Here is a 14,769-nt window from a genome sequence, read left to right as displayed (position 1 = left end):
CGTAAATCTCTAATTCTTTCCTCCTGCCATAATTGTCCAATGTGTTTCTGTCTCCATTGCTTCTAGTTATAAATCTCCTTTCATACTGACGCCTGCATCCTGTTTCTAGACAACCTCGCAATCCCATTAACATTGTATCCTCCATTTTCTGACTTACAGCCAAATGACTCATTTGTGGCATGTACACTGTCAGTAAGGAATGTTTTCCAAGGAATATATTTTTTGAGCTTCTGACATCTGTTCTAGCAGGGCGTGTGTCTTTCTGCAAACTTAACTCTCGTTAGAACTGGAAGCCTATCCATATTCGATAATTTGGCACAATCTAATAACTTGAACTTGGAGTATTTCTAGGCAGAACTTTTGCAGTCTTGCACATAGTCTACTGAATTCCATTATGTAATCTTCTATGGAACTTTCTAAGTTTGTCAAAATTGGACCATGCTTCGTAAGCATTTAATAAATCACTGTTTTGATAGATCTTATCCATAAAATCTAGTAGTCTTTCCAAACCTTCATCCATGTCCAGATGCTCAGGCTCCAACTCCGAAAATGCTTTGCATCTTATTTTGCTCTTGTATGGTAATGAAGGTGCAAAGGCCATTCCCTGTTTTTCCTTTGGCAAGGGCGTAAATCGTGTCCACATAGTTATTTCATCCTTCCATTACTCATAGGGTTCATTCTCAGAAAACATCAGTGGGTAATCATACCCCGAAACTCTACATTTTGATTCAGCCATTGTCCTTTCTTTTTGACTCCAAACCACTCTGCTCTTAAAGTTAACTCCAAATACAGTCTTTTATCCAAAGAAAGCTTAGTTTCCAATCTTTTACTTACAAGCAGCAACCATTCTCTGCTACCAATGTTAAGTGCCAATAGTTGTTAGAAATGAAGACTGAAACCAAGACAGACCCCTTCAGACAGAATCATATTGCCTTCATAAAACTCTCCACAGACAGCATGAGTCTCAGCTCTTATCCCCTTTATACAACCAAGTGGGTACTTAGTTAAACAACATAATAATTAGCAATTGAACTTCTTTACATGTTTCCTTCCCTAATAGTTAACCCTCTCTCCCATGCTTTCTGGCACATCAATATTAGAGAACAGAGAAAATGTACATACTGGGGGGAATTTTAACCTACCCCAATTGATGGGAAAATAACCATATTGGATCAGTCATCTAATTTTACCCTCTGTAAACATTGGATGGGATTATACCACAGACATGCGACCCAAACTGCCTGGGGCTTCAGGTTAACATAACTTCCATTCTCTCTGAGCCAGTTCTGTTGTCACTATAGTTCAATGGAATATATTCCTTTTAGCATGGTTGCATTGTACTTCTTTGTTACTTTACAGTGCTGAGGCACTATTTCTTTGGTTGTGAGAGAGGTGAGGAGAATTTTTTTCTCTCAGAAGGTTGCGTATTTTTGGAACTCTCTTCCCCAGAAAGCGGTGAAGGCAGGGCCATGGAGTATTTTTAAGGCAGAGGTAGATAGATTCTTGACTAACTAGGGACTCAAAAGTTATCAGGGGTAGGCGGAATGTGGAGTTGAGACCACAGTCAGATCAGTCACGATCCTATAGAATGGCAAAGCAGGCTTGAGGGGCCGAATGGCCTACTCCTGCTCCTAATTTGTATGGTTCACTCAATATTTCCCATTGTCTCAACATGAAAAACTCCTTTCCCTTTGCAGCATCACAAACCCAGTTGGCATAAAATAATTTCACAAACCAGCAATAATGACAGTGAAGCTTTTCATTTTTCACATATCCACATATCAAATAACTAATTCAGTGCTTAGACCTCAATAAACATCTTCAGTAAAGAGGAACATGGAAAATGTATTTAATGTTGTTTGGAAGGTAAATTCCAGCTGTCCCTTGATTCAAGGATGTTTGGAAGGTAGCTGTGGTTCGACCCACTCTGCTGAACACACCACGTCTTTGTCAGACTGGTTTTAAAAATCCTAAAATTACAACTGGATAAGACCATTGCAGGAAGTTCTCGCTTAATGTTAATTGGTTCCTGGGAAACATGATGTCATGTGGAATAACGTTATGCAAAACAGTCTGTCTGTGAATACAAGGCTTTAATTGGAGAGAGACTTTAATGTGAAATGACATTGTGTGGAACAACACTAAGCGAGAGCTTCCTGTATTATAAAAGTATTAACAATTGTTTGTAACTTCGGTCTTAGCTTATTACAATTGCTAAAAGTAAATCAGACTGACAGCTATAACTTACACATGTAGTGCATATAAAGGACAGCCTGACACCACAAGAGTTTATAAGGTAGATTGACTTTCATGCTTCACACATTTAATTGTGCAGTAATTTTTCCCAAAGTTTCTTGCTGTTGAGTATTGACTGTGTTTGGTTAATATGTTGCATTACATTTAACTTCCATTATACTGTAGGAGTTCCAGGATTTTGACCCAGTGATAGTGAAGGAACGGCAATATAGTTCCAAGTCAGGATCGTGTGTGACTTGGAACTTGCAGTTGGTGGTGTTTCCATGCATCTGCTGCTCTTGACCTTCTAGCTAGCAGAGGTTGCGGGTTTGGAAGGAGCCTTGGTGAGTTGCTGCAGTGCAGCTTGTAGATGGTACACACTGCTGCCCGTCAGTGGTGGAGGGAGTGAATGTTTAAGTTGGTGGATAGGCTGGCAATCAAGCGGGCTGCTTGATAAAAGGAATGGTGGAGAGAGAGCTAAGGAATCACTGTGAGACCAGCAGGAAAGATGAGAGCACAGTGGGGATTAAAAGAGTGGCAGTGAGAGAGCAAGAGAGTCACTGTGAGACCAAGGTCTCCAAAGAAAATCAAAGTGTGACATCACAAGAAGCCAGGTAAGTATTTTTCTCTTTTCTATCAAAACTAAGATATTCATTTCAAATTAGGATCTGGGAAATTACGAAGTTAAATCGGGTTACTATAGTAATAAGTGAATTAAATAAGGTTTTAAGCTCAGGTCAGGTCTTGAGGTATTAATTGAAATTAATAGTTTAAACTGGGCACTAGCTAAATTATTAAAGAGGGAATAGAGGAGGTTTCTTTTCCGTCATGGAGTGGCACCTGCGACCTGTTGCTTGCAATTCCTGCACCATGTGGGAACTTCAAGACACTTAATATGTCTTGAGACCCATGTGTGTGGGAACCATCTCCAGCCGCTCTAGCTAGAGCTCTGGATTTCCAGGCGTGTTGTGGGGGGGAGTGAGGGGGGGGCGAAGTGGTGGCTGGAGTCACTATGGAACATGTTAGTAGGTGGGTGGTCATCAGGAAGAGTAGGAAGAGGCAGCAAGTTCAGGAGTCTTCGAGGGTGTGTGCCACTCTCAAACAGAAACTCAGCATTGGAGACTGCTAGGAATGACAATAGCCTGAAGGAGTGCCGTCCAGACCATGGCAGCAATGGTCAAGGGACTGTACAGGTGGGAACAGCAGAGCATCAAAATGCTGTCATTATAACAAATTCCAAGCATTTCTTTAACTGTGTATCTCGCATGGTGTGTTACCTCCCTGGTTCCGAGGTAAAGGACATCATGGAGAGGGTGCAGTTGATCCTGCTGGGTGGAGCAAGTGAGGAAGGAGTTGTGGTACACATTGGTACCAAGGACATAGAGAGGACAGACATCGAGATCCTATGCTCAGGTTTTTAGGAGTTAGTGAGGAAGTTTGGAAGTTTAAAAAGTAGGACCACAAGGGTAGTAATTTCTGGATTAATCCCAGTGTCATGCACTAGCAAGAGTAGTAATAGGAAGATAATGAGGGACAATGCATGGCTTGGAGCATGGGGCAGGAGGTAGAGCTTAAGGTTCTTGGGGCATTGGGAGCAATTCTGGGGCAAAAGGCGCCTATTCAAAAGTTGCACCTCAACAGGACAGGGATCAGTATCCTTGTGGGGAGGTTCACTAATGTGGTTGGGGAGGGTTTAAACTAAATTGGCAGCAGAATGGCACCAGCATATTGAAATAGAAAAGAGGAATAAGGCGTATAAAGTTAGAATACTAGGCAGTGCTGGAGAAGGGAATAGTTCCATATAGAATAGGAGAGGACCAAGTGGAAATAGTAAGTTATTAGATGGATTCAGTGTATGGATGAAAGTAGTGAAATCTAGATCAGGGTTACTGTGCATATATGTGAATGTGCAGAGTGTAATAAATAAGATCAGTGAGTTACAGGCACAGATGGCCATGTGAAAATATGATTTTATGGCTATAACAGAGATCTGGTTTAAAGATGGGCTGGACTGGCTTTCAGATATTCCTGGATACAAGATGTTCAAGAAAAATGGGAAGAAAGGAAAGGGGGAGGGGTGGTAGCATTGATTAAGGAGAACATTGCAGTGCTAGAGAAAGAGAATGTCCCAGAGGGGCCAAGGAGAGAATCTATTTGGCTAGAGCTAAGGAACAAAAAGGGTGCAATTATATTGCTTGGTGTAGTTGATAAGCCAGCAACCAATGGGAAAGATGTAGAGGAACAAATTTAGAAGGAAATTATAGAGAGGTGGAAGAATTATAGAGTAATTCTCATGGGGGACTATAATTATCCAAATATAGACTGGGATAGTAGTAGTTTAAAGACAGCAGATGGGGTGGGATGGGGGCAAGAGAACCTAGCATGCATTCAGGAGAATTTTCTACAGCAGTATGAGTCCAGTTCTATGGGAAATGAGGTACTGCTCAGTTTGATTCTTGGGAATGAGGTGAGCCAAGTGGATCAAGTGACAGTAACTTAGGGGAAAATTTAGGGGACAATGATCATCATGTCATATGATTTAGGTTGGTTATGGACAGTAGCAACATGGATATGACATTGGCTGAGTAGCAGGAAGCCGGGAGTAGTGGTTATTGGATGTTTTTCTGATTGCAGGAAGGTTTGTATTTGAGTTCCCCAGGGGTCGTTGTTGGGGCTTTTGCTTTTTCTGATATATATTAGTGACCTAGACCTTGGTGTACAGGGCACAATTTGAAAATTTGTGGATGATACAAAACTTGAAAACACTATAAACTGTGAGGGGAATAGTGTAGAACTTCAAAAGGACATAGACAGGTTGGTGGAATGGGCAGACAAGTGGAAAATGAAATTTAATTCAGAGGAGTGTGAAGTGATTTATTTTGCCACTTATCAGCCCAAGCCTGAATGTTGTGTAAGTTTTATTGCATATTGGCACAGGCTGCTTCAGTGTCTGAGGAGTTGTGAATGTTACTGAACATTGTGCAATCATCAGTGAACATCCCCACTTCTGACCTTATGATGGAAGGAAGGTCATTGATGAAGCAGTTGAAGATAGCTGGGCCTAGAACACTACCTGAGGAATTCCTGCAGCGATGTCCTGGGCATGAGATGATTGACCCAGAAGCATCTTCCTTGAGGCTAGGGATGACTCCAACCAGCGGAGAGTTTTACCCCTGATTCCCATTGACTTCAGTTTTGCCAGTCTCCTTGATCTCACAGTCTCCTTGATTGGTGAACTGCTGCCTTGATGTCAAAGGCAGTCACTCTCACTTCACCTCTCAAGTTCAGCTCTTTGTCTATATTTGGACCAAGGCCCTTATGAAGTCAGGAGCTGAGTAGCTCCAGCAGAAACCAGGGTATCAGTGCTTATTGCTGTGTAAATGCTACTTTATAGCACGGTTGATGACAAATTCCATCACTTTGTTCATGATCAAGGGTAAATTGATGGGTGGTAATTGGTTGGTTTAGATTTGTCCTGCTTTATGTGGACAGGACATTACTGGGCAATTTGAAAGTCAGGTTCACTGCTACAATGCTCCCCTTCCCCCCACACCACCACCCCCCACCCCACGCTCTTGGCATAAAGGTTGTTTTGAGTATTGTAACCTCTGGTACAAAAGAATATTATCTTAGAAAATATTTAGAGCAATTTTCCAGAGGGGGACTTGCTGATGGAAGTCAGTTCAGGGATATACAGAAGACTGAGTGAGGGGGCTTACTAAGGCACACTGGAAGACTCACCCTGATGAGTCCCACTGAGGAGTGTGGGATTTGATCTTCAAGGCTATATATCTGCTGGGGCCCTGGGATAACTTAAAAATGGCTTGTAAAGCTTTTTTTCCATTTAGGTTAATTAGTTACTGTGGAAGTACCTTTTCTTTAGTTTGGTTTATTAATTGCCTGTTAAGTAATGTTTAGTCTTTGTTGATCTTAGTTTGATTGTTACAGTAAAAGTATTAAAATGTGAACTCCTGTTATACGATTCCTTCCATCGGTCACTGGGAAATTCACATTTCTTTTTAAAAGTTATAGCTCTCTACGGGGACTGTAACACCTGGATGTGTGCAGCTTCATCATCTCTCAACATCCAGGACAAAGCAGCTCGCTTGATTGCCACACCCCCAAGTCCCCCACCACCACCTTAAAAATTCACTTTATATGAATGGAGATACCACCTAGTAAAATGTATATCCCCTTTAACACATATTAATTATCTTCCTAGATGTTTTCTTTGATGAAAGAATTCCCAGAGTGATCATTGCTAAACAGAAGGATAATATTTCTATGGCCTTCATTTGGTGAGTGGGGGAGTTTTAACATGTCCTGCCTCAGCTCACTACACAATATAAACATGTAGAAAAGCAGCACATCAACACAAAAGCAATATGCAGTAGGAACAGGAAAAGCTGGAAATACTCAGCAGGTCAGGCAGCCTCTGTGGGGAGAGAAACTGAGTTAATTTTTCAGGTCGATGAATTTTCACCAGAATGCATCATAATGACAGAATATAATGCAACTTGTTCTTCAAAACATAGCTACCATAATAGACAAAGAAATCTAGTAATCCCGTTAAAGGACTTCATACCTCTGTTGCTAGCACAAGCCCAAGTAAATACAAGACCAAACAAACGACAATTGTCACATACAAGCGTTTGCTTCGTAGAAATGTAGGAAACTCATCCTGAAGGCTTGTTATAATTGTTTCTAGTGAAAAAAGAAATATGGAATGATATCAATCACTAACTGTCACGGAGAAAACCAGAAGAAATCATCTCCACTCCCCCGCTCCGCCCTCCCACCGTCCCTCACCCAACCCTCTTCCCCCTGGACTTAGTATAATTCAAATTTAGGATGGCCAGACTTTGTCTGAGATTGTTTGGAAATGAGAAATTATAGTGGGCATCATTGCACGGAACCCTAATGCACTGTGCTCACATTGGACATTCCTGCTGCCTGCATCCCAAGAATCAGTGATGTGGCAGAAGAAAAACCCCAATGGCATGGCTTCCTAACAAGATGGCTGAATGTCTTCCTATGGCTCCCCAGCTTCACCAAGAGCGAGACATGTAACGCACAGTGGAAAATGCACGCAGCATTAGCTGGCATGACTACAACTGTCATAGGAAAGCCAAGGGGGCACTGTATCTGGAGGGCCATGTTCATCGAAGGAAACTCACAGTACCTCATCTTCTTGGGCCATTGCACTTGCTCCCCTCTCTCTCAATGAGCACTTTGTCACAATTTACATTTACTCAATTGATCTAGCTCAGGGTTGCAACATGCCGCCTGTGTCAAGTTGGGGACTGGGGTGTGCCTTGTTTTGAGGTGAACAGACCTCAGGCTTTTTTCCTGCTTTTCCATGGGTCTAAAACAAAGGTTTAGTGAACAAAATAGGACTGAGTAGGTTGAATGTTGTGTCACCAATTGCTGGGTGATGCACGGAAGGTTGGATCTAGCAGGATGGACTAGTTTGAATTGAATTTAGGGTGAAGGAGATTGCCGAGGGAGGATGGGACAAGCCAAAGAGGGATCTGATTTAAAGATAAGGGTGACAATTTTTAAAGTTAATGCACTGCAGATCAAGGAACCCATGTAGGTCAGTGATAAAGGGACTCAATGGCAATTATGATTTTGTGTGGGATGACATACTGTGGCAAAATTTTGAACAAGTTAAAATTTATGGGTGTTGGAGGATAGGGAGTGAACTAGGATAGAATTGATATCTATGATGATAACAACAACTTGCATTCAGATTTAATATGTAGTAAAACATCCAAAGTTATTTCACAGCAGCATATTCAGACAAAAATTAACAGAGCCAAACAGGAGATGCTTGGACAGGCACCAAAAATTTTGGTTAAAGAGGCGGGTTTTAAGGAGCATTTAAAGAGGAGAGGTATGTAGAATAGAATTTTAGAATGGTTATAGCACAGTAGGAGGGCCATTTGGCCAGTTGTGACCATGCCAGCTCTCTGCAAGAACAACTCACTCAGTTCGACCCATTTCCCCACCTTTTCACAGTGTCCTTGCTATGTTTCTTTCTCGAGATAATTATCCAATTCCCTTATGAAAGCCATGATTGAATTTGCCTCCACCACAGTCTCAGACAGTGCATTCCAGATCCTAAACACTCACTGCATAAAAAAGCTTTTCCTCATGTCACCATTGGTTCTTCTGTGATTCATTTTAAATCAATGTCCTCTGGTTCTCGACCATTCTGCCAATGTGATCAGTTTCTCCTCATCTATTCTGTTGAGATCCCTCATGATTTTGAACACCTCTCTCAAATCTCCTCTCAACCTTTGCTTCTTCATGGAGAGCAGTCCCAACTTCTCCTGTCTCTCCAAATAAATAAGTGAATTCCAGGGCTTGAGCTCCAATGGTGGGGTAAAGAATGTCAGGGACTCACTAGAGGCCAGTATTGGGGGAGCACAGATATCATGAAAGGTTGTACGGATAAAGGAGATTACAGAGATAGGGCGGGGTGAAGCTTTGGGAGTTTGAATGTAGGAATGAGAATTTTAAGTTTGAAGAGCCGGCCCATCTGAGTTCCCTCTTCCTGTGACCTCCTCAGATCCAGCTTCACAGGCCGAGGAGGGTGCCACTGCCACACAGCAGGACTCCGAAAGCAGGCCGGGGCCCTTCACAGGCCAATTTCATCACAGACAGGGCGTCACAGTCAGCAGGCTGTCCCCACCTCCGCTGTGGATGTCCGGGGAGCACCAAGACATAGCGGCAGGGTTTGGACAGTTAAGGAGAATTAGTTGCACAGCCTGGCCATGAGTGTTGATCACTTGAACATACTGTTCACTATTGTCAATAAACTCCCAAGAATATCTCCCTGCCTATGGCTCCTTGTTCTGATGAGCAGTGTTCTTGTTACTCAGACGTGAAACCTTTCTGCAAAAGATAAAAGGCAGGTGTCTCAGTCCAGGGCCTCTTCCCTGTGCTCTGTGCAGCCTTCAGACCACAGTGATGGTCCAGCCACACACTCCCTGGAAACATTACTGATGCCTGCACCTTGACAGTGCTGGTCATTGCTGCCAGAATGTAGTGGGCAGGTGCTACAGAGTTCTCTCATACTCTCTGTGTGCTCTCAGCACCTTTAAGGTGGGGCTGGCCCCCGTCACACCAGCATCTGCGCCAGCTCCTGAAGGGCTGAGGTGCTGAAGGTGGACACAGCATCAGGCGCATCTAAAGTTTCATGGCTGCGTCTCTGAGATGGCCCTGATCATGGAGTGCAAGCGAGCTGCTCTCGGCCAGACAGGAGTGAGATATTCTCAGAGGCTATGTGAAGATCTATGGTGTGTCCTCAATGCATGTTATCATCATCCTCCTGCGATTCAGTGACTATTAGGGCCTCCACTGCATCTCCATGACAGAAGCATTCTCACAGAGGGTATTGGCGCTGAGATAAACTTTCACAACTGCGATGTGAGGATCTACGGGGTCACCTCACTGCATGTTGTCATCATCCTCCACAAATCTGGCAGCTATGAGGGCTTCCCAAGTGTGCCTGCCTCATCTAGCCAGCGCGAGAGCCTCATCCCTGTCGTCATCATCACCGAGGGCCCCCTCACCCTCATCCCCATCAGCGTCCTCCTCATCTGAGGAGACATACAGCTCCTTCCTCTGCTCCTCAGCCAGCTCCTGAAAATGCAAGATCAAGGACCAGATTTTCATTCGCCCGTGGATGTGGGAATGGATTCGGGAGAGGAAAAATTTTTTTGCTGTAAATCTGAGTTTTCGGTGCCTTCCCGACCCCATGCCATTTTCGTATGGCCATTTCATGGGCTGGGAATGGCCTGGGTTTTGATCTGGCATGCACATCTGCTGATGTTGGGTTCATCATTATATGGCCCTGAAGAAATTTGTATTTCCTGTCTCCCAGTGTTTTCATCAAATAGGGAGGATTTTGGCAGGCTTCAAAAAACCCATTGGTTAAGGGAGATCGTGACCCTTGGGAGAAGCCTGCTTAGGAGTCAAGAACATTCTGACAGTGTTAAATGGTTTGACAGCTTCATATTATTAGGCTATTAGATGCTGTATGATGTTAAATGTCTTTTTTGCAATGATTTGCAATAGGGCTCTGTCCTGCAAAGGTAAGTTGACTTTTACATTGACCAGCATTGTGTAAGTGTTGAGATTGTTACAATTCCCCTAGAGACTGATAACTTTTAAAAATAGATATGAATTGCCCAGTGACCAATGCACAGGAATCGCAGAAGACTTCACATTTTGAGACATTTACTGTAAACAACAAACTAAAATCAACATCAACTAAACGTTGCTTATTAAGCAACTAATACACTAAGCTACAGAAAACATATTCCTCAGTAACTTCTTAACACAACTGAAAACCCTATGCCAGACTTATAAGTTAAGGCACATTCTCAGGAGAGACGCAGCGTTGTAGTTAAACTTTCTGCCCGGTGGTTCAACAGGTTCTCTTCTCCCTGCCTCATCAGAGTGGTTCTTCCAATGTCCTTCTAAACAAAGTCCCCTTCACTCAATCTTCAGAGCATACTTGAATGGACTTCCAGCAGCAAAGTACCCTCTTAGCAATTCCTTTGTTTTAAACTCTCCACAGTTGAGATTTCTTCCAACAGGCATTCTGTCCTCACCAGCCTTCTGCTTGATGATTAACCCAAAAGCAGTCCTTGTCTTCTGCCAGGCATAGCAACACTTGTTTTTGCTCTTCTCCCCTAAAAATTCCCTGGGCGACTGCCTCTGATAGTCCATAAGTCTAAATAGCAAGAACAGCTGCCTTCCCTTTGTGTTCAGGTGTTAATACTGGCACTTTACTTTCAATAAGTTTCAACCTGGCCCCCTGTCCCCATTGCAAAACCAGGTCACATGGGCTTGCCTCTGAGCAGACTTCGTATGAGGTTACATGCCCCTCTCCACTCTTCCATTTTACATTGAGTTAAACGAGACTGTTTAAAATATAACCATCTTATAAAGACCAGCCATCATTACAAGATGCATTAAGAGTACTTTTCCCATTTGTGACAGCGCTATTATGCATACAAAACTGAAGAAAACAGCACCATGATCTGAAGTGATTTCAATATCCATAGCCCCACTTAATTTGAAAAAAGAACTTCTGCAGCTTTCCCTCAGAGAGGAAAAAAAAATTAGACACTTCTTCCTGGGTTGCTTTGAGTGACAGGGCATTCGGTGTATTTTAGGCGAAACAAGGGTCACCTGTTCTTGCATTTCAATAGATTCCCTTGTTTGTATTTTAATGGTTTGTTTTGATACTTGTGGCATTGTGAATGCTTGGCTGAATTTCAAATTCTACAGGATCACTTATCTCAGAAGAGGGCTGTATTCACCGTTTGATAATTTTAAGCAGTTAACAAAGGATTAGCTGTCTTTGATGTGGTTTCTGAATAGGTTTTTGCTTGTTTTTACAACAGATAGACCACTTGAGGGAATTTAATTTATTTTGAATGGCATGATTTTTTTCTTGTGACCACTGCGAAGACAAATTTCTTGAGATCTACCCATAGTGGATACTGATTCGCTGTGGAGGATACATGGGGAACATAGAAGAGGCATGGGGAATATGGAGGGGAGAACCATGGGAGACATGAAGAGGCATGAAGTTGGGAGGGAGTGAAGGGGCATGGGTGAGGGGTGAGGGTTGGGGGGCAGAAAACCTATATTGGAGAGTTGGGTCAACCTTCTAACCATCCCAGCTTGGCACCCATGCTCCTCCAATGCTGCCCTGGGAGTAGGAAAACTTGAACTCTCTGCATATCCATGTCTCCAGGAGACAACTATATGGTGCATATGGGCAGAGGTGACAGGCTTGGGTTTCTGAAGTTGGGAAATGGCCTGACTCACATTTCCTGAGCCCAAAACAAAAATCCAGCCCCAGATATTGGTAGTAAGATACAGACAGCCAACAGTTGCTGAATGTTCCAATTTGTACAGGCTAGAAGCAATTGGTTTCCTGGGGCTCAAGTTTGGTGACCAGTAAAACACAAGCCAATACTAGGCAAACAGATCATTTCAGCATCTCAGTTGATGAGATATGACTGCTTACAATGGCTGGTGCAATTGTATGAAAGCTCCAAAATTTTGCTCTCCCTGTTACTATTTAGAATTGCTCATATCTGTTCACATACAAGCTATGAAGAAATCATTACAAACAATGCATTAAACTGTCATTTAACTAACTGATTAGGCAGTATCCTTCTGGGTAAATAGGATGAAGATTAAATTAGCACAAATGACACTTACCTACAATTGCAAATTGACTGGTCATTCCCATGATGACAATCATGCAGAAAAATATGACGGACCAGAGAGGGGAAATTGGAAGATGGAGAAGGGCTTCTGGGTATGCTAGGAAAACCAATCCTAAACCTAGAGAGTGGATAAGATTGAAGTGGTGTTATTAACAAGGAACAAGATCATAGGCCCAATTTATATTTTTCCCAACCCAGCAGTAATGGGGTCTGATTACTATTACACACCACTAACTGCCCTGTGCCTCTCTGTCACCATGTTTACTGGGTCCTTCTGCCAGGCATCCAAGGCTGGCATCTGAATCAGTCAGGCCCCTCCATGCACATGCACAAGCAAATCACAGTTCCTACGATGTCCCAGGGAGCCCAGGGGAGCCAGAGTGCTAACTGGCAGCATGATAAGGAGGCTCCAGCCATCAATAGGAACAGCAACCTCTGATCAGTGGCAATAGGCAAGATACCCTGCCTCACTGCCCATCTGTGCTATGTCTACCATTAAAATCTACCCCGATGTCAACTGGCATCATTCACTGCTGAATGGAATGGAATATATCTCCTCCAAAATATTTCAAATTTTGTTTGTGGTATAATACTGCCATTAGGTCCGACATTAAGAGTGACAGTAAGTCTCGGATCTAAAACAAATAAATGCAAATAGAAAAGGGACATGCAGGAAATATAAATGCCATCATAATTTTATATTCTATGTTCAAAGTGGCTAAAGAAAAGGGATCGGATTTCCTCCTCCTGCACCTGCCCGGAATGGAGTCAGAAATGGCTAAAATGGGGGCCCTCAGAGTGAGAGTTTCAAACTTACCCTCCATTCCCGATCTATGCCATCTTCCCCAAGTTGGGAAAAGTGTCAGGTCACAGCCCCACATGCACATCCTGTGAGACCTAGAGGAAATTTGAATTTCATCCCCCACAATATTTTCATTGTGGAACGTGGAATTTGGAAGCCTGCTAGGTACGTCAGCTTGTGAACCTTTTGGGAAGCCTGCTGAGTAGTCGGGAACCTTTTAGGTAAGTTTAATAAGTCTTGCCACTATCCTCTCATATCCTGCTTGCCCCCTCCATGTCTCTTCATATCCCCCATGCCGTCTCATAGTCCTCCATCGCCTCTATGCCCTCTCATATCCCCATGATCTCTCCTTGCCTCTCATATCCCCTCTATACCATATTCCCCTTCCATAACCCCCATGCCTTATCAATGTCTTCATGCATCCTTCATACCAATTCTTACAGTATCCACTATGTACAGAACAAATGAGCCCTATAGTAGCAGTGGCAAGTCTTTGAAATGATCCTGAAACTGATAAAATAAGCGAACAGACTTTAGAAAATTCCTTTGCAAAAAACTGCTGGTTTTTCAAGTTCATAAAAGTATCAAACAGAACCATTCATCATACCCAGGAAACACATTTTAATCCTCTTAACAACTCTTAATCTTCAAACAAACAAACAGGCATTGAAAAATCACAAAGAAAGAATAGAAATAACATCCAGCCTTGAATGGTGGTGGACTATTAAATAACTCACTGGAGGAGGAGGCTTCAAAAATATCCTCATCCACAATGATGGGGGAGCTCAGCACATCAGTGCAAAAGATAAGGCTGAAGCATTTGCTACAATCTTCAGCCAGAGGTGCCGAATGGATAATCCACCTCGGCCTCCTCTGGAGGTCCCCAGAATCACTGATACCAGTCTCCAGCCAATTCGATTCACTACACGTGATATCAAGAAACGGCTGAAGGCACTGGATACTGCAAAAGGCTATGGGTCCTGACAATATTTCAGCAATATTACTGAAAACTTGTGCTCCAGAGCTTGCCACACCCCTTGCCAAGCTGTTCCAGTACAGCTACAACACTGGCATCTACCCGGCTATGTGGAAAATTGCCCAGGCATGCCCTGTACACAAAAAGCTGCACAAATCCAACCCGGCCAATTACAGCCCCATTAGTCTACTTTCGATCATCAGTAAAGTAATGGAAGGGGTCATCAACAGTGCTATCAAGTGGCAATTGCTTAGCAATAACCTGTTCACTAACACCCAGTTTGGGTTCCACCAGGACCACTCACTCCTGACCTCATTACAGCCTTGGTTCAAACATGGGCAAAAGAGCTGAATTCCCGAGGTGAGGTGAGGGTGACTGCCCTTGACATCAAGGAAGCATTTCACCAAGTGTGGCATCAAGGAGCCCTAGCAAAGCTGAAATCAATGCAAATCAAGGGGAAAACTCTCCGCTGGTTGGAATGATACCTAGCACAAAGG

General features: G+C 43.1%; 1 protein-coding gene across 1 annotated transcript in view; it reads right to left on the bottom strand.

The window, feature by feature from the left end:
- LOC144683195 (sodium- and chloride-dependent neutral and basic amino acid transporter B(0+)-like) overlaps positions 1-14,769 on the bottom strand; it is a 104,145-nt gene that overhangs the window by 33,919 nt on the left and 55,457 nt on the right. The window contains exons 9-10 of the mRNA XM_078546154.1: positions 12,487-12,612; positions 6,821-6,939 (exon numbers count right to left, since the gene is read on the bottom strand). Coding sequence (XP_078402280.1) covers positions 6,821-6,939; positions 12,487-12,612 — 245 coding nt within the window. The remainder of the gene's footprint in view (positions 1-6,820; positions 6,940-12,486; positions 12,613-14,769) is intronic.

The sequence above is a fragment of the Cetorhinus maximus genome, chromosome 8, assembly GCF_964194155.1.
Source record: "Cetorhinus maximus chromosome 8, sCetMax3.hap1.1, whole genome shotgun sequence".
NCBI classification, from domain to species: domain Eukaryota; kingdom Metazoa; phylum Chordata; class Chondrichthyes; order Lamniformes; family Cetorhinidae; genus Cetorhinus; species Cetorhinus maximus.
Note: the sequence above shows the minus strand (reverse complement) of the source record. Positions and strands in the feature narration are given on the sequence as shown.